At 50.6% G+C, this 21,804-nt stretch overlaps 4 protein-coding genes across 5 annotated transcripts in view; all 4 read left to right on the top strand.

The window, feature by feature from the left end:
• Positions 1–3,118, top strand: part of HOXA5 (homeobox A5) — a 32,198-nt gene extending 29,080 nt beyond the window's left edge. The window contains exon 6 of the transcript XR_004628256.1: positions 3,069–3,118. The gene's annotated coding sequence lies outside the window, so the exon portion shown is untranslated. The remainder of the gene's footprint in view (positions 1–3,068) is intronic.
• Positions 1–6,800, top strand: part of HOXA3 (homeobox A3) — a 14,819-nt gene extending 8,019 nt beyond the window's left edge. The window contains 2 exon segments of the mRNA XM_034669568.1: positions 3,069–3,562; positions 4,898–6,800. Coding sequence (XP_034525459.1) covers positions 3,189–3,562; positions 4,898–5,861 — 1,338 coding nt within the window. The 5' untranslated portion in view covers positions 3,069–3,188 and the 3' untranslated portion in view covers positions 5,862–6,800.
• Positions 6,801–10,894: 4,094 nt separating this feature from the next.
• Positions 10,895–13,171, top strand: HOXA2 (homeobox A2). The gene is made up of 2 exons (XM_002912856.4): positions 10,895–11,785; positions 12,432–13,171. Exons 1-2 carry the CDS (start codon positions 11,401–11,403, stop codon positions 13,169–13,171), a joined length of 1,125 nt encoding a protein of 374 aa, XP_002912902.2. The 5' UTR covers positions 10,895–11,400.
• Positions 13,172–17,757: 4,586 nt separating this feature from the next.
• HOXA1 (homeobox A1) lies at positions 17,758–20,550 on the top strand. Of its 2 annotated transcripts, XM_011223495.3 has the most exons (3): positions 17,758–18,250; positions 18,454–18,548; positions 19,041–19,171. In XM_011223495.3, exons 1-2 carry the CDS (start codon positions 17,906–17,908, stop codon positions 18,511–18,513), a joined length of 405 nt encoding a protein of 134 aa, XP_011221797.1. In that variant the 5' UTR covers positions 17,758–17,905; the 3' UTR covers positions 18,514–18,548; positions 19,041–19,171. The 2 variants fall into 2 exon arrangements, with proteins under 2 accessions (XP_011221797.1, XP_002912903.1); XM_002912857.4 differs by having other exon boundaries at positions 17,758–18,548; positions 19,041–20,550.
• Positions 20,551–21,804: the final 1,254 nt, after the last annotated feature.

The following is a 21,804-nucleotide window of genomic DNA, read 5'->3' as shown; positions in this document are numbered from 1 at the left end:
GAAGCCGCCGCGCTCTGCTCCGCGGCGTCCGGGCCTTGGGGTCTCCCTCCCGCCCGCCGTCTCGGCTGATGCTGAGGGTCGGTGCCCATCCCGCGCCTAGGGGACCCGGCCGGGCGGCCGAGCCGGGCTGGGGGCCGGAGCCCGAGCCCGAGCCTGAGCCCGAGCCCGAGCCTGCGCTCGCGGCGTTCGTCAGAAGTTAAGGTAAGCAGGGCCACAACCGGCCGCTCTCAGCGCTGAATGGCGGGGTTTACGTCTCGGTGATTTATGGCTGCAGACTTAAATCTCGGTTCAAGAAGAGTTCACAAGCCGGAGCTTCCTTCCCGGCAGTGACTGATACCCTTACACTTCGAGTTAAGGCCGCTTTCCCATCCCCGCCCCCACCTCTTCCCTCTCCCTAGCCCAGCCCCAACTTTTCTGGGTTGGGGAGGGTGGGAGGGGTGGGCAAGGGGACACGGGAGCTCTTGCCCGATATTCCCGCTTAAAGTCGGGGTGAGGGCAGGCTGAGGAAGGGGCGGGAGTGGAAAGAGGGAGCGGTGTCTGAAGGAAGGAGGTTGAATTTGGGCAGATCTTCCAGAAAGACAATAGGGCTTGCTTTCTGCACTCAATTTAGCCTCCTCAACTTTCTTTCAGCTCTTGCACCTGGGGGTTATTGTCCGGAAACGGATCTTTTCGGAGGAATCTCCTCCCATCCCCAGCTCTTGCTTGGGGGGGTGGGGTGGCGGGTGCAAAGCAAGTTTCCAGACTGGCAGATCTCCAACTTCTTTACTAGGTTGCAAACTTTGCGGGCTGGGGTGGGGGCAGGAGGGGAGCAATATGTAGGCCCCACGGTGGTTGTCTGCTGACCTCAAACAATAGGAAGGACTTTGGTGGGATCTCCGAGGTGAATTCATATTTTAAGTTTATGGGGGCTGTTGTATGCTCTTTGGTTTTTGATGGTATTTTTGTTATTTACAAGACAATGCACAACTTGATGAAAAGACTTAAGTAAGTAGCAGGCCAATATAGCTTGTGAGAATGGATTAGCAAGTCACTTGAAGTGTTGCACGTTCAAAATCACCTTAATTTTGTTTTATCTAATATCTTTGTGCTCAAGTGTCTGGAGTAATTTTCTTAACCTGACATTTTATTTTACACAAGCCTAGTATCTTAAAAATTTATAATGGCAGACATTAACACTGCCAAATGTAATAGGAACTGTTTTCAGTGAAAGAACAGGAAACTGAGACTTTCAATTGCTGTTCAGTTTTAAATTTTATTTTATTCCCTATTTATTTTCGATCATGGTATCTGTAGCTTCCTATCTATTTCCAAAATAGAAACAATACTCCAGGGCTCAAGATCATGCACAGTAACTTGGATAAGGGAAGCTGTAATTTTTAATTGAGGTTCTGGAAAATTAATTGTGCTTGTTTTCCAGATGTTGGTCAGATTGTTGGTTTAATAACGAAATCCAAAGAAGCCCATTATTAAAAACAAAATTGTAATCATCTGTGGGTAGATGGTGTTTTCCAGTTAACAAAGTGTCTGCTATTCCTAGAGAACTTGAATGACTCCAGGACTCAAATATACATAGTTGGGGCATGAACTAACCCTTTTCCTTCATGAATTTGTCACTGTATTTTTTTCTTAAACAGAGAGACTATCATTCTCTGTGTGTATGTGTGTGTGTGTATACATATGTAAACACACTCACATGGAACTTTTCTCAGCTGAGAACCAGAGATTGACCATGCAAAGGCTGAAAACAAAAATGAAACATAGATTTCACTTCTGCAAACTGCTTTCTAAATAATAAATTTTTAAAAAGGGTTGAGAAGGCTTTCAGTTGCTTTTAAGATTCCCGTGGTTGACCTTTTACTTGGTGTTTCTGAAGCAGGTAAATAGGCCGAATAACAAATATCAACAACAGCGGCACACAAAGATCAGGGAACTCTGGCAGGATTTTATGGCTTGTGCTTCCATCCCTCGTCCGGAGCCAAATGACCCCCATACATCAAATTACATAGCAGTTTCTAAGACAGAACCTATTATCGTTAAGTTGGAAGGAGAGTTCAAGCCGTGGTCATGGAGATGAACGCTGGTTTTTCAGGTTCCTGGTGGGTTGTTTTTTTTCTCTAATCCATCATGTTTTAACAGGTAGAATTTGATAGTTGCCCTGAATAACAGCACCTCAGAAAGTCCAAGGCAGTAGGGTCTGGGGACCTTCTCTAATGGGGAAGAGGTGAGAGTGGCTTGCTGGGTCATGTCTGAGAAATAAGGAAAGGAGTAAAGAACTGTCCAGGATTTGAGTTTGACTTGCTGGAGCGAGTGTTGTTGTTGGTCCCTTCCCACACAGGATGTTCCTTCTAAACTTTTTCTCTCCCCTTTTTGGCCACAAGGGGCTTATTTGGAAGAGGTAGGTCATATCCCTGCACAAGGCTAGATTAACTGCCTAACAAGCTCAGCTTCTGAAATCCATCAGGGTAGAGTAGGGCAATTGCCTGAAAATTTTTTGTGCATACCTCTCTTGGGTGCTGGAAGATTCAAGAAGGGACTGGATGGGAAGTCACCCCGCGTCAGGACTCTTTTGCCAAATATCAATCCTAAAGCGAGGATTGGAGAACAAATTGGCAACCTACGCTCCCCTTTGCCCCCTTGCCCCTTCCCCAAGATCCTGAGAGGCAAGGAGTCGCGGGTCCCGCCGGACGAGGCCAAAGAGCTGAGATGAAGGGACACCCCAAGTTTCTCTCTCTCTGGAAAAGGATTCCAGCCCTGTTTCTTTCTAGCCCATCAGTATCAGCCTTTCTTCTTTTGGACTCCAGCTCTGGAGACCCGGCTTCCAGCCCTCGCTTACTCTTCTCCTCTCTCCCCGGAAAACCCCCCAACTCCAGACGCAAGTTAAGCAAATATTTGTAGCTGCCAGTAAATTCCAGCGGCTTTTTATAGCGCGGCTCTCTGCGCCCGGGGCCAAGTCGTGCTGCTAAATATTGCTGACCACTTTTTCTTTTATGGCTTTCATGTCACTTAGCTATTGAGAGTAAGATGGATTTGAGCGGAGCCCTCACCGCGCTGCGCTTTTTGCCCCCCAGGTCTGCGCGGGGCGGCCATTGGCGGCGGAGCGTCACGTGACCGCGGGGGCGTGCCAATGTGCGCCCTCACGGGTGTCAAGCCCCTGTCAGAGTGTGCGATCAAGATTGTGAAACAACGCGATGCAAAAAGCGACCTACTACGACAGCTCCGCTATCTACGGTGGCTACCCCTACCAGGCAGCCAACGGGTTCGCTTATAATGCCAGTCAGCAGCCGTACCCGGCGTCCGCGGCACTGGGCGCTGATGGCGAGTACCACCGACCCGCCTGTTCACTCCAGTCGCCCGCCAGCGCCGGGGGCCACCCCAAGGCGCATGAGCTGAGCGAGGCGTGTCTGCGCACCCTGAGCGGCCCGTCCAGCCAACCCCCAGGCCTGGGCGAGCCACCCCTGGCCCCGCCGCCGCCCCAGGCCGCGCCCCCAGCTCCACAGCAGCCTCAACCCCCGCCGCAGACCCCAGCCCCCGCNTTACCTGCTCCTTCTCCTTCACTGGGGGGGTGACAGGACTCTGTGTGACCACGAAGCCCTGATGGGAGTCTCTCTTGACTTCTCCAAGAGCAAGTGGGGCCTAGTGAGTTTGGAATCCCTTCTTACTCCATTCTTGGAGTTAGGACCTTTGGGCACAACAGACCTGAGCTACACTCTCTCTTTTAGCACAACTCCTCATTTCTTTTCTTTTTTTTTTTTTAAAAGATTTTATTTATTTGACAGAGATAGAGACAGCCAGTGAGAGAGGGAACACAAGCAGGGGGAGTGGGAGAGGAAGAAGCAGGCTCATAGCGGAGGAGCCTGATGTGGGGCTTGATCCCATAACGCCGGGATCACGCCCGCCCTGAGCCTAAGGCAGACGCTTAACCGCTGTGCCACCCAGGCGCCCCCACAACTCCTCATTTCTAATGAAACAGTGACATCCACTCCACAATGAAATGTGGCAAAGTAAAAGCAGGCCTAGTCACCATTCCAAGTGAGAATCAATGCTTTGCTTATAAACAGAGCATATTTTTAATTTTTGCTCCAGTAGATGGAGTGGCTGCCTTACCTCTGGGAAGGCCCTACTCAGACTTAGTACAATGAAGGCAGCCAGAGATCTCCTGGGGGAGGGGATTTGGACTTCTCATGCTAATAGGAACCACATGGGCCTCCAGGAACTAGACTAGAGGACAGGCCCTGGGTCTTGGGCTTCCCAGCATCTTGGTTACCTTTTCCCCTGCCTTCTCCAGTTGGCAGTAATCTGCTCTGAGCCTGAGCATCTGGGACCCTCCAGAGTCAAGATTTGGGAAGAGGAGGGGAGGATAGGAGGGCAGATTAGTGGATGGAAATGGGGAATGCTGCTTGATGACATGAAGAACCCTAATTAATAGGACCCAGCATCAGGGGCCTGGGTCATCCCACCATAAATTGGTACTTTCAATGGGATCTCTTTCTTTGGGCAAAGAAGGCCTTCCAGATTGGGGCTTCCACTCTGCCCATCTCCACTAGGTGGACTAAATAAGTGGCCAGTTGAGGCAACTGTCCAGTCCTTCAGTCATACAGTGAAAAAGGGAAAGGTTTATTGAATGTATATTAGGTGCCCCACATTCCAGTTACTGTGAAGGGAATGAAGATGGGAGACCTGCCCACAGGGAACTTGTAGTCTGATAGGCGTGAAGGATCAAATGATTCAGAAAGTGAAGAGCTCCAGGACAGAAATACAGACCAGGAAGGCAAACTGGGAGTTCTGCTTTTCTGTTCTTAACCTCTCTACTACGCTTAGGGAAGCTTATGACTTGCAACTTGACTGAATGAGGGGCTAGCTACCCAGCTACTGGCACTGTTTCTCCACCAGCACAGAGGGCAGCACCTAGTTCCTCATCCCCTTTTCTGGGCCCTGACAGAGGGATCTTGGGGCCTGGAGCAAGGAGGGGCCTGGCGGGGTCGGGCTAGGCGGGGCTTGGGGCAGCCCCTGATGGCTCTCTTCCTCTGTCCTTTGCTCTTTCCTCTGTCCTCGCAGGGGAGAGCTGCGCTGGCGACAAGAGCCCGCCTGGGCAGGCGTCGTCCAAACGGGCGCGCACCGCCTATACGAGCGCGCAGCTGGTAGAGCTGGAGAAGGAATTCCACTTCAACCGCTACCTGTGTCGGCCGCGCCGGGTGGAGATGGCCAACCTGCTGAACCTCACCGAGCGCCAGATCAAGATCTGGTTTCAGAATCGCCGCATGAAGTACAAGAAGGATCAGAAGGGCAAGGGCATGCTGACGTCATCAGGGGGTCAGTCCCCAAGTCGCAGCCCCGTGCCCCCGGGCGCGGGCGGCTATCTGAACTCTATGCATTCGCTGGTCAACAGCGTCCCATATGAGCCCCAGTCGCCCCCGCCTTTCTCCAAGCCTCCCCAGGGCGCCTATGGGCTGCCCCCCGCCTCCTACCCCGCACCCCTGCCAAGCTGCGCGCCCCCACCGCCCCCACAGAAGCGCTATACCGCAGCAGGGGCGGGGGCCGGGAGTACGCCCGACTATGACCCACACGCGCATGGCCTGCAGGGCAACGGCAGCTATGGGACCCCACACTTACAGGGAAGCCCCGTCTTCGTGGGGGGCAGCTATGTGGAGCCCATGAGCAACTCTGGGCCTGCCCTCTTTGGCCTAACTCACCTCCCCCACGCCGCCTCGGCAGCCATGGACTACGGGGGTGCTGGGCCGCTGGGCAGCGGCCACCATCACGGGCCTGGGCCAGGGGAGCCGCACCCCACCTACACGGACCTTACCGCCCACCATCCTTCTCAGGGAAGAATTCAGGAAGCCCCCAAGCTCACCCACCTGTGATGGTGGGCTCGGGGCTGCGCGCCAGGAGAGACCCCCCCGCCCCCACCTTTCTTCTACGTTTACTTTTTTGTTGTTTTAAGGTTCTTCCTGCCCTCCTTTTCTCCTCTGCCCCTTCTACCTTCCCCCCACCCCGTTTTGTTTTCTTTGGTAAGGCGTTTTTATAGTTGATGTGACGTAGCAATCTTGGTTGCTGGAATGGCTGTCAGTATCAGTAGCTATGTTTATCTCCTCTCCTCCCACCCCTCGCTCGGCCGCTGGCCCTGCATCCTTTACCTTCTCTACTCTTTGATCAGAAACAGGGTATATGAACAAATTTTCTAGCCGAGTTCTTCAATGTGAATTTGTTCGTACATTATGGCTCCCGAGGGGAAGCAATTACTTTTTTTTTTTTTAATTTTTAGGTTTTTTTTTTAATTGCACTTCTTGTAAAGAGCGAGGAAAAAAATCAAAGGCGCTTTGAAACAGGGGCTCCCTGTGCAAGGATGACTAAGTGTACGTCTTTCCGTGTGTGTATGCTGGTGAACAGTCAGATTTATTTATATTTTTTTTGCAAGCATTGAATAATCTAAGTTTTAAATATTATTTATCCCCATCCGTTCGTATTTATATTAAAGAAATTCTGTACCCTGATTGTTCAGAAGGTTTCTTGGGCCTTTTGTTCAATAATGTATTGGCGTACATAGAAAATTTTTTTATTTGAAAGGGAAATATAATTCCTTTATAAAAACGGTAATGATGCAATAATACCAGAGAGGATCCAGCTTTTGAAAACAGTGATTTAGGTTTTAACATCCGGCGAAACTGAAAAAAAAAAAAAACAAACAAAAAATCTGTAAACGTAAAAAATGCTAGATTTGTTTTGAGAGTTCTACATTCCTTGTTGCTCACATTCTGAGAAACTAAACAAAAAAAAATAAATAAAGTTTTTATTCTGAATAATATCCGTGTTCAGAAGGGGTTCTTTGGCGGAAGATGGGGGTCTGCGTGGAATTCAGGCAGAGGCGAACTAGCTGAGCAGGCCGCGGCAAGCCTTCCAGCTCCGTAGTGGGGCCTGGCCCAGCGCCTCGCCTGGGAGCACGGCGAATTCTTGCGAAGGCTGCAAGAGCTCCCGGAGGCGGGCAGCTCTGGAAACGCCGAGCGCCAGCCCGCTGGGCTGCCTGATTCCCAGCTGCCACGGAGTGGCCTGCGCGGGCGCAGGGGCTGCGGACTGCTGAGTGCGGGAGAAACAAAAGGCAGCCAGCCCAAAGCGCCGCGGGGACGCACAGGTGCCCGAGAGGTCCCGCTGGGGAGTAAGGCAGGGCTGTCTTCTCCAAGAAGTTCCTCCAGGTCAAAGCGGACCGGCCAATGCTTTAAACCCTGGGAATCATCAAACGCGCGGAGGATGCCGAGCGTTTTCTGGACCAACCGGACTGTCTGTGGATGCTTTTCGGTCTCTTATCGCTCCAGGAGGAAAGAATCACTCCTAAAATCGCCACTGAGATCTCGAAGGAGACAGAGCTTTACCCAGGTCTCCAGCAAAAAAAAGGCTGAACTCCCAGGAGCCTCCCGGGAGCCCTTCCCTGGACTGCTTGAGTCCCAGCTTCAGCTTCATCCTGGAATTTAGGATTTGGCATCCCCTGGATTTATTTCCTCTCCTTCATCCCTCCTCGCTGTCCTTTTATGGCCCCAGGGGGAGGCGGAGAGAGAAAGAAGATTGGTATCTTTCTAATAAAAATGCAATTTTATAAGTGCTTCTTTCATTTGATGCTGCAGGAGCTAAACATTACATTTCTGCTCCTGGATTTAAGATAGGGCTGCCTACTGACTGGCTGGCAGACGCAAAAGCAGGCACAGGAAAGGGAAATATTTTTATTTTCATATTAAAGAATTGCTTGGAGAAGGAACCGAATTCAGAAAGTGAAAACCTCAGAAACTGTATCCCCATCAACACCCCCTTTCTAAATTGGAAGTGAGAAACCACCTGCGTCTCGGGATCAGAAGCATCTGATGTGAGAAATAAATCCTCCTTCTCCCTGGATTGTATCTTTCAGAGACGGAGGTGGAAAATGTCGCCATTTTGTTTGCAATCCAAAATATCCATCATCATGGCCTCTATCTTTCCCCTGAGAAGCTCCCTCAGATGGTCTTTAGAAGGAGGCACTGGAGCCATTTTGGGGTATCTCCTGGGTCCACAGGAGCTGCTTTTAGGGAAACTTCTCACATTTTAGGAAAAAGAAAAAAGGCTCAGAAGATGCAAAGCCAGGCAGCTATAGAGACCTGGGTGTTTATCTCACAGCCTGAGATACTTCTCCCACATCTGTTCTGGGGCTCTTGATACACATATATATTTCCTTATTTTTAAAGAGTTTGGGCTATGGAAGGAGTAGACTTGCTCCCCTCCGTACCCCAACCTCCCTGCTGAAATATGGCGCACCTCAGAAATCCAGAGGCTGGAAAACCAGTCTTTGTGAGGACCGGAGCTTCCGCCCTTGTGGTTGTTCAGATCTACTGAGCAGGCTGAGTAACCACAGAAGTCTTCTATAAGTAAAAATTTTACAGAAGTGTATAAAATTACCCGGTAAGATAAGGTATAGTGCAGAGAGTGAGAGAGAGAGAGAGAGAGCGAGAGAGAGCGCACAAGCACTATCCATTCACAGAGGAAAATCTTTCAGAGATACCGCTATTTGAACCCATTTCTAAAACCTACTGTTTAGCTGAGAGGGGACTGGTTTGGAGGCATCCTCCTTCCTTCAGGGCACAGATTTTTAAATGAGATTCCAATATGATTTCCCATATCTTGGCAGTCAAAACATTCATTTTAGGTTTCAAAGAAGAAATAATTGATCTCACCTCCAGCTTCAAAGATATTAAAAATAAGTCCTTATTAAAATATTCCCCAGTTAAAGTAATAGGTTTGGGGAAGATTTCAGTGTTGAATGGTCAAAGAAAAGGGTTTGCTTCCAGATGGTATTTGAATTAAGGCAGCTGAGGCGAGCAGAAAGCTCTCACCCACGCAGCCCCTGACAAAGCCTCAGCAATATGGGGGCAGCGCTGCTCCTTCTCCATAACTCCCCCTCCCCTTAGCCCCTCAATATTATTTTTGGTAAAAGCAAATGCCAAAGCCACTATCCCAGAATGTGCAAAAGCACCTTTCCTAAAAGCAGCCTTATAACTCTGCTGCCCAAAAGATATCTTTAAAAAGACTAGTTTTCCTTGTTTACTTGCGTTTCCTGCTCTCCTCTTTGCTCGGCCACATTTGATCTTGGAAAGAGCTCGAAGCTGAAATGTGTTCTTAAGGGCCAGAAGCTGTCAAGGCTTTTGGTGAGCAAGATTGATCGCGCCCAGACTTCCTTCAGAGCTTTGTTTGGAATAAAAGCAAGAAAACTGAAAAACCTCGCATTTTCCAAAATAGCATCTCTATCTCTAAGGCGATGCTCTGGGCTAGGCAGTGATGGAGGCCACTTTATATCTAAATTCCACCCAAGCCCCCTTTGATGCCGGCCTCAGAAATGGAGTCCTAGCCTTGTGCCGTGGGTCGGCCTTTCTTGTTTTCTACGTAGATTTTTTTCTCCCCCACCAACCTCTCTCTCCCTGGCCATCAGAATGATTTATTTTCCTGCCACGGATGCCTGCCGGCCTGGGGGAGTCTGATCACTTGGTCCATTTCAAAAGAAGCAAAAGCGAATCATCCTCCTCAGGGTTTGAGGGAAAAGAGATACCCTCAGATTTCTCTTTCAGCCTCCTCCCCTCTTTCTGGCTTGGTGGATTTTTAAAAAGTTATTGTTTGGTACCTAAAGGTGTTATCTTTTGAACCCTCCAGCACAGTCCAAGATGCCCTCAGTCTCAAGTCTCCGAATTGGAAAAAAAGCGTGAACAGAGAAAAAGAGAACCTTCCTAATTCCTCCTGAGGTTGCCCTCTCTCACCTGCGGTGCTGTTTCCCACAGCAGAACCTGAGTGCAAACATCCCTGGTGGCCCAGGCGCGGAAAGGTGCGGGAGGCAGTTTGGGCTGCCAGGGAACACACTTTGCATCTGAACCCACAAGCCCCCAGTCAAAGCGACAAGGACCAGAAGAAGGAGAGGAAGAGAAAAGGGAAAGAAAGAGAGAGGAACAAGCGCCTTCTCCCTCCTTGCTGCTAACTTCCAACAGACTTCCTGGAAATCAGAAATACTCACCGCACCCGAGCCCTACGGGTATGAAACCCAGAATGCCAGGAGCCGCAGGAGCCTGCTCGGGGTGGCATTGCTTTGGTTGGCCGCCGCCCTGGCTACAGGGATTTGGACACATGGACCTGGGGTTGTTGTCTTGCTTGGCACATGCATCTATCTTTCTCCAGCCACTCTTGAAAAGTTGATGGCACAGGAAGGTTGGGAAGCTTCGAGAGCCGCCTCCCGTCTTCCGCTTCCCTCTGGAGCCAGATGCAAGGCAGCCTTGGAAAAGCCGGCTAACAATGGGCTGGGGTCCGGGTCCGGGGGCGCGGACTCCAAGCTGGGCTTTGGAGGGGGGGCGAGGGCATGCGGGAGGGGTTTGGGGAAGGAGAGGTAGATAGAAGTGAGAGGGAAGAAGGAGGGAGAGGGGAGAAGAGGGAAAAAAAGGAAAAGAGGGAAAGAGAGAGGAAGGAAAACAGGGATCACTTCTGAGATCCAGGAACTGGTTTTAGAAACGGCGGAGGAGGAAAAGGGAAATAAAAGAGGGAAGACCCCAAAATGAATCCTCTCTTTTCTGTGTCTCCTCTCTCTCCTTCTCCTTCTCTCTCTCTCTCCCCCTCTCCCTCTCTCCCTCCCTCTCTCCCTCCCTCTCTCTTTCTTCTCCCTGTCTCCTCTCCCCTCTCTCTCTGCTCCTTCCTCCTGCCTTAGCAGAACTTATGTGGCTGGGATGCGGGGCTCTCGGGTGTCAAAACTTTGAAGATTAATGGATTACTTTGTTAATGACTGCAGGCGTCAGACTGAGGTGCTTAAATGATTTGTGAGGTGCGAGGCGTCTTCCCGACAGTCCCAAACAATGCGCGGAGTGTGCGGGGGAGGCAGAGGGCGGCCGCCGGCGGGCCCGGCAGCAGGGCTCACGCTTGCACACACTCACACTCCACACGCTCCCAGGCGCACACACCCGATCTATGCCGATCAGGAGGCAGGCAGGCACCCTCGCCCCCACGCACTCCCGGGCATCCCCACCCACACCCACATATATGTATTTTTGCCCTGAAAAAAGTGTAAATAAAGCCTCGCTGGCCCCCAATGAGGCGTTCCTTCCCGACTTTTTTGGATCAATCAAACAGACAGTGGCTTCTTTTGATTAAAGCCCAAATTGTCATTGGGCAGAAGCAATCATGTGACAGCCAATTCGGTCCAATTTCAACCTTGTCTCCATGAATTCAATAGTTTAATAGTAGCGCGGTCCCCATACGGCTGTAATCAGTGAATTAGAAAAAAAACACCCCAGCAGCGATCTTCTATGATAGATTTTTTTTTCCTCTGCTCTCGCCTTTTTCCTGGGCCTTGCCCCCCCAAAGCCCCTCCAGAAGAGGGAACTTTTTCTCCGAGGGGGCTCCAAGGAGAAGGCCATGAATTACGAATTTGAGCGAGAGATTGGTTTTATCAATAGCCAGCCGTCGCTCGCTGAGTGCCTGACATCTTTTCCCCCTGTCGCTGATACATTTCAAAGTTCATCAATCAAGACCTCGACGCTTTCACACTCGACACTGATTCCTCCTCCTTTTGAGCAGACCATTCCTAGCCTGAACCCGGGCAGTCACCCTCGCCACGGCGCTGGCGGCCGCCCCAAGCCGAGCCCCGCGGGCAGCCGGGGCAGCCCAGTGCCCGCCGGCGCCCTGCAGCCGCCCGAGTACCCCTGGATGAAGGAGAAGAAGGCGGCCAAGAAAACCGCGCTCCCGCCCGCCTCCACCGCCGCCGCCGCCGCCACCGGCCCTGCCTGCCTCAGCCACAAAGGTCAGTCCAAAGACTTGGCCCCAGGTCCCGGGACCCTTTTCCCCTCCTGGGCTGCCCGGGGAGCGGTTATGGGGGAGGGGAGCGTGGGCTGGGAGAGAAGGGGGAGAGAGGGAGAGATGCTTGGCTGCCTTCCCTTCCCCTGTGGGCTCAGGAGTGGGTTTGATGGAGAGAAAAGGGATCCTGCGCTGCACAATGAGACACACATATATTTTTAAGAAGAGGGGGGTGAAAACTTTCCCTAACTTGTGTAATGTGGGATGATTTATTTGAGTTGGAACTGACCTCCTCTTGTCTAGTTGTCCTAGAGTTTGGCTTTTTGACAGTAATGAAGAGTGATAGATCGCTCTTGCTCAGCTAAGCAGCTGATGCATTAATTATAAATTGTGGTGTGGCTAATATAAAGTTTGCTCCCGGATGGAGAGGTTGGGGGGAGCCACAGGCAGGAATTGGATGGAGGTGGAAGAGATGGGGTCTCCCCGGGCTGGGCTCCCAGGAAAGGCAGCACAATAGCTCTCCTGCATCCAGGGGCGGCCATTTTGTTGCAGTTGATCTTTTCTGCTATATTTATTCTCCAGTGGAATAACCCCGCTCGGACCCCTCCACCTCCAACTGTGCGTGTGTCTCTTGTTGGTTTCCCTTTCCGCAGAATCCCTGGAAATCGCCGATGGCAGCGGCGGGGGCTCGCGGCGCCTGAGAACTGCTTACACCAACACGCAGCTTTTAGAGCTGGAAAAAGAATTTCATTTCAACAAGTACCTTTGCAGACCCCGAAGGGTGGAAATTGCAGCGCTGCTGGATTTGACTGAGAGACAAGTGAAAGTGTGGTTTCAGAACCGGAGGATGAAGCACAAGAGGCAGACCCAGTGCAAGGAGAACCAAAACAGCGAAGGGAAATTTAAAAGCCTCGAAGACTCTGAGAAGGTGGAGGAGGACGAGGAGGAGAAGTCGCTCTTTGAGCAAGCCCTCAGCGTCTCCGGGGCCCTTCTGGAGAGGGAAGGTTACACTTTTCAGCAAAATGCCCTCTCTCAGCAGCAGGCTCCCAATGGACACAATGGCGACTCCCAAAGTTTCCCAGTTTCGCCTTTAACCAGCAATGAGAAAAATCTGAAACATTTTCAGCACCAGTCACCCACTGTTTCTAACTGCTTGTCAACAATGGGCCAGAACTGTGGCTCTGGCCTAAACAATGACAGTCCCGAGGCCCTCGAGGTCCCCTCTTTGCAGGACTTTAACGTTTTTTCCACAGATTCCTGCCTGCAGCTTTCAGACGCAGTCTCGCCCAGTTTGCCAGGTTCCCTCGACAGTCCCGTAGATATTTCAGCTGACAGCTTTGACTTTTTTACAGACACACTCACCACAATCGACTTGCAGCATCTGAATTACTAAAAACATTAAAGCAAAACAAAGCATCACAAAACAAAAACCCCTTTCACCAGGTGGTTCGGCCTTCTTTTATTCCTGATTTTTATTTTCTTTTCTTCTTGACCTACCCTGTCTCTCCTCTAAATGTGGAAGATTTTCTGTTTAGTGATTCTCCTGATCCCGTTTTCAGAGCCATCTTTTACAGATGATTTTGGAGCTATTTAGTTGTTCTAAATCTAATCCAACGACCCTCTATGTGATTTCCTGAAAGCAATATATGAGGCCTGCAAGAAAGTGATCATATAATTGTATCTTCACTTTCTGTTTATTTTTGTATTACATTAGGATGCATTGTCATGAGTATTTTTGGTAGAATAAATTCTCCTTTGCTATAAGTAGCTTTCTTATTTTTTTCTCCCCCCTCTTTCTCAAGGCTCATAACGGTTTCTTTTTCCTCTTTTAGTCTAACTTGGTAAATAAAATTCTGGTCACAATTCATCTTCTTCTTCAATTTTAATATATTTATTAAGGGGGCGTGTTCAAAGTTTTCAATAGACAACAACAAAAAAGAAAGCCAGAAAATGGTTAGGACTTCTGAGAAGTGTTCCCCCCCCTCCTTCTTTCTTTTTAAAGGGAATGGATTTGGTTTTTCAGTGTAGATGTTCAAACCATAGATTTAAATTGGTAATAGAAACAGGATTGGGCAGCCTCAGAGTTGGGCCAAGCCCAAGCTTTTGAAAGTGGAGCAATAAAGTGCCTACAGAAACCCCCAACTCCAGGAAGGAGGAACATGGAGTTTCTTTAACAAGCTACCAGTCTTCAGGTCAATAACTAAGTTATCAACAATTCATTTATTTATACACATTTGTTTCAAACATCTACATTCCAACCCCTCCCCCACAATCCCGGAAACATTTTCAGTGTGGTTGATTAGCCTCCCAGCTGTTGATGGGTCCAGGCAAACAGACCTAAAAGGTAGAGAAAAACAAAACAAAACAAAACAAAACACAATGGTTACTAGCTGGAAAATGCACTTCAGAAAGAGTTCTTTCCAATCCTCTGGTTCAATCATTCTAGGATTCTTTTTTCAGGGTCAGAAAAATCAATATTTCATTCTTAAATCTGTTTACATGGCAAATAATGGATCATTAAAGCTGTGAAGTCAGGTTACCAAGTTGAGATTTAAAATGGAGAGTTTCTGCGCCCTAGATTATAAATTAACCCAGTTTCTAGAGAGAGAAAGAAAAAGCACTTTAAATGAAATATCAATAAAATGTGATCTAGGGCACGTTACTGGGTTCTGGTTTTTTCCCCCTGTTTACATCTCCCCATGCTGATTTTTCCCTTACTGAGCTCTTCTGTGATGGCTACTTACTTACCGTGAGAAAACGCAGCGTGTAAGCAACATGTGTGGGGGGCGGGTTGATTTAGGAACCCGGCTCTTAACAGCTAAGGCTTGGAAGTTACAATGAAATTGCAATCTTTCTCCATGGGTTTGCACCCCGCCTTCCTCCACCCTTCTGCCCCCTAAATCCTGGCAGCGGCGGAGGCGTGTGAGGACCCCGGCGGGTCTCCAGCCCCAGGCGCGGAGCTGAGCAGGGCGGCCCGGCCGCAGCCAGGACTGAGCCGCTGCTGTTTGCGATTCGTCCTCCGCTCATAAATCAAACGCTTTCTATGAATGAGAATGTCATCAAAGAGATCAATTGCAGGAACACATGCACAAATAAAAATCCTCTTACGTATTTGCCGGGGATCCCCGTCCGAAAGCATTAAGTTAGAAGGCGTTTAGTCATAATTCATTTTTATTGCTCTTTTAAAACAACAGCTTGGCTGAGCCGCGGATGCCATGAACAGCTCCGGGCCTCGGCGGCGTTTTGTCTCCTCCTTGCTCCTTCCCTTTCTAGTAGAAGAGCCCTGAAAGAGGCGCTTTGAGCCCAGCAAGCCGCTTGCAGGCCATCATTTAAAGACTGACCAAGCTCTCCTTTCGCCCACTCTCCCAGGGCATTAAAAGAGACTTTAGCTCGGAGGGTCGCGGGGCGCTGGCCTACACGCTCAGAAAACCAGGGTCTTCTACAAGGCGGAATGAGCCCCAGGATTTCGTGGGGGTGGGGAAAGAACAGAGCTACGGAAGCCTTACGGGCTCGAGGCCAGAGGAGACTGCCTTTGTAAGCAGCACCGGGAGAGCAGCGCTCTGGGCGGCCAGCCCGGGCGGAGCAGGCTCGGCTGCGAGAGTCCGGCCTGCCGGGAGCCGGGAGCAGTGCGCGGAGGTGGGTCGGTCGCCGGCCCGAGTGTTTGCGGGCTTATGTGCAAGTTCATGCATGTGGTCCCAAGAAAAACACCCCCACCCATGCTGGCTCTGGAATGAGGCCCGGAGGGAGGAAGAGAAGTGGAAGGAGTGGAGCGCAAGGGCTGAGAACTCGCAGAGGAAGGAGAGCGGCTGCGGCCCAGGGCGTCTTTGTGGCTCAACCCTGCGGCCAAGGGGGCTGAAGAAGCCAGCAAAGGGACAGGAATGAGACCAGGGGAAAGAACGTCCTTTGGTTCGGAAAGTAGATCGTCCGCAATGCCAGCACGGACCCTCTCACGTCCTACCTCCTCCCCGACAGGAGCCCCTTCTCTCCCCATCGTTGGAAGCCTGGAGCTCCCAAGGAAGCCGCCTCCAGGAGGGCCGCCTTTCCTTTTCCCTTCTCGAAGATGAACGTCCCCAGGTGCTGAAATTGGGGCAGGAGTGACATTTTCTGTCTGTACTCTCTGTTAACCGTGGTTGGGGATGGGTCAAAGGTCACAGAAAAATAGAATTTCAAAAGAAAATGTTTTGGGGGGGGAATGTTTCTTCGCTACTGAGGGAATCCGTAGTCAAATGTCTGCAAGAGTTTCCCCTCTTGGGGAGGGGGCAGGTTGGGGAAGGGAGACTTCTATATGTGGAGAACAGAATGCAGAAACCTGAAAGGTTGACTCACACATCTGAAATGTGCCTGCCTCAAGCAAAACTTCCTTATTCTAACTGGGGAGAGAAATTAGAGGGGAGTGGGAACCCCAGCCTCAGATAAATTTTATCTATCCGATTCCGATGTGGTAAATAAGGGTCAGGGAAAAATCTTTACTGCATTGGCTGCAAAGCTTCTTGGATGATCTCTGATTTCTTTTACCTAAGAATGCATCAATTCTCGATCTCAGTTTGGCATTTTCTCTCTACAAGCCAAGGGTTGACACGAAACCTAATAGTAAACAGCAATTAACGACCCCGTCAGCATCAGGGTAGGATGAGGGTGATGGAGAACAGGACCCCTGGCCTGGGATGACGCTCACATTTGCACGTGTCTCTCTAGGGAAAGACTTGAAGGTTCACACAAGGAACTACACAGTCAGTTACAAAGGGGAGGATGTGTTGCTGGGGAAGAAGAAAATATCCCGTCCACCATCAGCCATCTGTCCACCGCCCCTCCCACCTGCCAGCCCCTACCCACTTCAGACCTGCAGTAGAATGGGGGGGGGGCCGGCTAGAGGATAAAGGAAGCCCTACCACTCCTAACAACCCCCTCCAGAAAACGAGAATCATTGCGGGGGGAGTGCAGCGTATTTCGTGGGAGCTGTGGTCTCGCCTTTTGAGGCCCCTGCCGGAGCGCGCAGACTCCTGGGTCCCGGGGAGCCGGCAGATGGCCTGCAGCGCACCGCCCGGCCCCCACGCTGGCCACGTCCGCTAGCGTCATCTTTCTCCCCCGCCTCCTACCCTTCAAAATCCAGCGGCCGAGCGGCTCGGGATCCCGTAGGGCTCCCGGAGCAAAACTGAGTGGGGAGGAGAAAGGGGCGGAGAGCGAGGACAGAGGGAGGGCGAAGAGCCCGGCCACCCCCGGCCTTTTCCGGCAAGCTTAACTACTACCAATCACCCGCTCCCGAGCGTCGAATTACAGAAGCCCTCATTGCCTTGCTAATAATCAGTTGGGGTGGAGGGAGTAGGTTTCGGAGACCCTCCTTCGAGAAGGGAAGTGTTGTTGTTTTTTTTCCTTGCTCTCATTCCCTCCACGCCCACCCGGGGTCCTCCAGGCCAATTCCCTGCGCACTTCCCTCTCCCTTCGGAGCTTGGAGAGCTGGTGGCCTGGCCGCGTCCTACGCCGCTGCCCTCTGCGTTCCTCCCCGCCCCGGCACCACAGCAGGGACTGTGTACTGAAAGCGCCCGGGGAGCTACCCTTCCTGCTCCGCGCTCTGCGGGCTCGGCCCCTGAGCTAGTGGCAGGCCAGCGAGCTCTGGCCCACTGATTCCCGACCCAAGAGAGACGGAGCCCTCTTCCCTTCTCACCTCTTGCCAGTTCATCTTTCTGTGCACGGTGGGGAGGGGGCGGAGACGGGGATGCCTCCCAGCCCCCACCTCCCGGAGGGGGGGAAGCGGAGTCAGCGCGTGCAGAAGGTGGTTTCTGCTCGCCTTCGGCCCAGCGCTCCGAATCTGCCCTTGCAGCCGCCGCAGCTGCTGCCGCCGCCTGGGCTGCCTGGGGGGGCGACTGCGCGTCACCTAGACTGAGGAGCGCCGGGGATTTAAATGCCACTGAAACGGTGATCCATCACCGCGGGAGCCAGCAAACTTTCGCAGGAGGCTCCGCCATTGGCTGACATAGTCACGTGCCCCTCCCCCTGCGCCCTCCGCCCTCGCGCCCCCCCTCTTGCGCACTGTACATTCATATCATTTTTCTTCTCCGGCCCCATGGAGGAAGTGAGAAAGTTGGCACGGTCACCTAGGGCTTCGCAGGACCCGGTCCCTCAGTGACAGATGGACAATGCAAGAATGAGCTCCTTCCTGGAATACCCCATCCTCAGCGGTGGCGACTCAGGGACCTGCTCAGCGCGAGCCTACCCTTCCGACCATGGAATTACAACTTTCCAGTCGTGCGCAGTCAGTGCTAACAGCTGTGGCGGCGACGACCGCTTCCTAGTGGGCAGGGGGGTGCAGATCAGCCCACCCCACCACCACCACCATCACCACCCCCAACCGGCCACCTACCAGACTCCGGGGAACCTGGGGGTGTCCTACTCCCATTCAAGTTGTGGTCCAGGCTACGGCGCGCAGAACTTCGGCGCGCCTTACAGCCCTTACGCGTTAAATCAGGAAGCAGAAGTAAGTGGTGGGTACCCCTCGTGTGCTCCCGCAGTTTACTCTGGAAATCTCTCATCTCCCATGGTCCAGCATCACCACCACCACCAGGGTTATGTCGGGGGCGCGGTGGGCTCGCCTCAGTACATTCACCACTCATATGGACAAGAGCACCAGAGCCTGGCCCTGGCCACGTATAATAACTCCTTGTCCCCTCTCCACGCCAGCCACCAAGAAGCCTGTCGCTCGCCTACATCAGAGACGTCTTCTCCAGCGCAGACATTTGACTGGATGAAAGTCAAAAGAAACCCTCCCAAAACAGGTCAGTCTTGCCATTCCTTGAATGTTCCTTGATGGTTCTGGAAGGAGCTTGTTTGCTTAGTTGCCAAGGAAAATTAATACTTTTTTTTTTAATAAAGTTCTTTCTTCCCACCGGTGTTGGTCGGTGTGGGGAGATTGCCCAGGTGTGTGGGGCAAAGGAGGATCTGGGACTGTTGTGTTTCCCAAGGGGGTGAGTTTTAGAGGTTCTGGAATAGGAAGTGGGTAGGGGTGTGTGTGTCTCTGTGCGTGTGTGTGGTGGGGGGGTGGTTCTGTTAATATCTCCAGGCTTCATTAATCACCGGTCTGACCATGCTAATGGTTGACTTCAGATTAACACTTTACACCTCATCAGTCACCTTTCCCAGCCCCGTTTCTGTTGAGAAATTCTTGATCTCCGCTTTACCTGAATGTTGCTCTGAAGCGTGTAGGGGATCTCATATGGATTGTAAAAATTTTTATCTTTCTCTCTCCTCGTTCCCCACCATGCCCCCAGGGAAAGTTGGAGAGTATGGCTACGTGGGTCAACCCAATGCAGTGCGCACCAACTTCACCACGAAGCAGCTCACTGAGCTGGAAAAGGAGTTCCACTTCAATAAGTACCTGACGCGTGCCCGCAGGGTGGAGATTGCCGCATCCCTGCAGCTCAATGAGACCCAGGTGAAGATCTGGTTCCAGAACCGCCGGATGAAGCAGAAGAAACGAGAGAAGGAGGGCCTCTTGCCCATCTCTCCTGCCACCCCGCCAGGAAGTGAGGAGAAGGCCGAGGAATCTTCAGAGAAGTCCAGCTCTTCGCCCTGCATTCCTTCCCCGGGGTCTTCCACCTCAGACACTCTGACTACCTCCCACTGAGGCCCACCCAGCCCCACACTCCGCAGCCCAGGCTACTCTGAGGGCTGGGGACTTCTTACCCAAAGCACATTCTTAGCTTATCTTCCTTTCCATTTACAGTCTCTCTCTTCCTTTCTGATCCTATCTGGGGAGCTCCTGGCCAGGATAATGTGTTTCCAGAGAATTCTAGATTAGAGGCTTGATTGGGGTGTGTGTGCTAACTCTTTGATGCAGATTAGGTGCCATAATCAATTTTTTGATGGCCCCCAACACCCCTCCCTGCTTTTAGGAGATTTCCGCAGAATCTGTTCCTTTCAGATGTCCTTTGGAATATAGTCCCCTTTGCCAGCAGAAACATGTCAGAGGGAGGCCTTTTACCTATCTGTGTATTTACAGTTCTCCCCTACTTTGCCCTTAAAGTAGGATAGAGGGAAAGGAGAGTCTAGGAGCTCATAAAGAAGAGATGCACTATGAGCGTGTTTACACAATTAATTCATCCCTTTATTTAATTCAATTTCATGTGTGTGTTTGCTGGTTGTAAATACTTTGTCCTGAGAGATTTATCTTTATACAGATTTTCTAGAAATGTTTAGATTAAGTGACTAAAACAGGGTGGGTAACTCAAAGCTGGTACAATTTTATATGTGATTATAGGTGAAAGAATAAAATTGCTCACTTAAACTCAGTCAGATGCCTCAGAGGGTAGCCTGCATTTGTTCTTTTAGTGAGTTGAGAAGGCCTACAGAACACAAGGTTCGAAAACCTTGCTTCCTGTGCTAAGTCTCTCCCCATCCCCACCCGTTTATTGTTTCTCTGGCCACACTCCATTTAAAATTTGTGCGGGATTATTCAGAACCTAAAGGTATTATTCAGCCCAGCTTCTTCCTCCCACAGTTATCTTAGCTGGATATGATGTATTTTCAGCTCAATTGTTAATGTGATGGATGGCACAATGAATGTATATTTTGTGTGATTCGTGAATAGTCTTTTGCATGTCGCACAATGTTTTGATGTCCCCGAAATACCACACTGAGTTATATCAGTCATTCTTTGTGAGCCTATGATATTCCCCCTTTCCTGTACAATCATGAACAGCTCTGAGATCCTGGAGTAATGTGATCCAGAGCAGAGTTTACGGGTCTTAAGATGTCTGTAATAAATATATTCAACTTTCACATATGCTTAAGCATCCCTGTGTCTGGCTTGGCTACAATTTGTTGGTTCCAACAACGTTGGCTCATTTCACATGGGGAGGAGGGAAGGGTGGTGTGTACTTTCAGAGGTGGGCCTTTTCTTGAAAAAAAAGTAAATGCTTTCCCTTATGTAGCTGAAACTTCCCTTACGAGTGTCAGAGCACCTAGCTAATGCCTATTTAATAGGTTGGTTTTCTTTAAAATAACAATAGTTCCTTTATTATAATCCAAGTTCATAATGGAAAAAAATGAATGGTGAAGAAATTTATGAAGTGGATCTATTTTTGAAACAAACATGGATACTTCCTGGGTCAAGTGCTAACCTTTTCACCTCCAACTGAATGTTGACGTATATATAAACAGAACTCCCTTCAAAAGCCCAAACTCTTCAGTCCGTCTTTCCTCACATCAGTGAACCAAGAGCTAAGAGATTCACATTTAATGAGCTCCAGTATAAAGCTGTTTGAGGATGAGGCCTCTACCGCACCCCTCTTCTTTTTCGGCTTGTCAGGCAGTGTTCCAGTATATTCCACCCTTGGAACCGAGTATGGTCTATTCTCAGTAAACCCGCTGCGTCTCTCCTCTCATCCCTCCTTCCAATGTCCGTCCCTTTCTGCCACTCTCTACACGTCCTCCTGCCCACCCCCTCTGGCTCTCATTCCTATCAGATTCAGCTTTGATTTCACAGCCCGCATGGCTCTAATGGGTCTGCTCTCATCCATAACCCCGTTCTAATCTCCTCACCCAGAAAAAAACTTATTTTCTTCTCCAGGCTCAACAGATTTTTCCAGGTGAACTTTTGAAAGCTGCCCTGAAGTCTTTCCATATTCGAGTTGTTACCAACCGATGCAAATGTCTGCTCTAGAATGGAGGAAGCCAGCGAATCAGAGTGCTCAAAATGGCTCTCCTCCCAGACCTCTTACCACTTTTCCTTTACCTTCACACATTCTCAGAGGCTTTAATTTAGCCCCAAGGGAAGAGGAGAAATACAGCGTCACAAATACAGGCATATGACTTCCTTCCTCTCCAAAGGGTGTTTTACAAAGGATGGGCTGGCAGTGGGAGGAGAAATCCTACAAAAACTTGGAATTTGCAGGCCTCCTAGAGCACCCAGGAGATTTCCTGTACTTCCCTGTAAAAGAGGGCGAGCCTGGACTTCGCAGGCGCCGTTGCTGCGGCCATATCAAGGGCACCCGCTGCCCTCCCTTTGGCTTTTGGATCCTGGGCTCTGGGGTT

This window comes from Ailuropoda melanoleuca, chromosome 1 (assembly GCF_002007445.2).
Source record: "Ailuropoda melanoleuca isolate Jingjing chromosome 1, ASM200744v2, whole genome shotgun sequence".
NCBI classification, from domain to species: Eukaryota; Metazoa; Chordata; class Mammalia; order Carnivora; family Ursidae; genus Ailuropoda; species Ailuropoda melanoleuca.
This window is presented reverse-complemented; position numbering and strand designations above follow the sequence as displayed.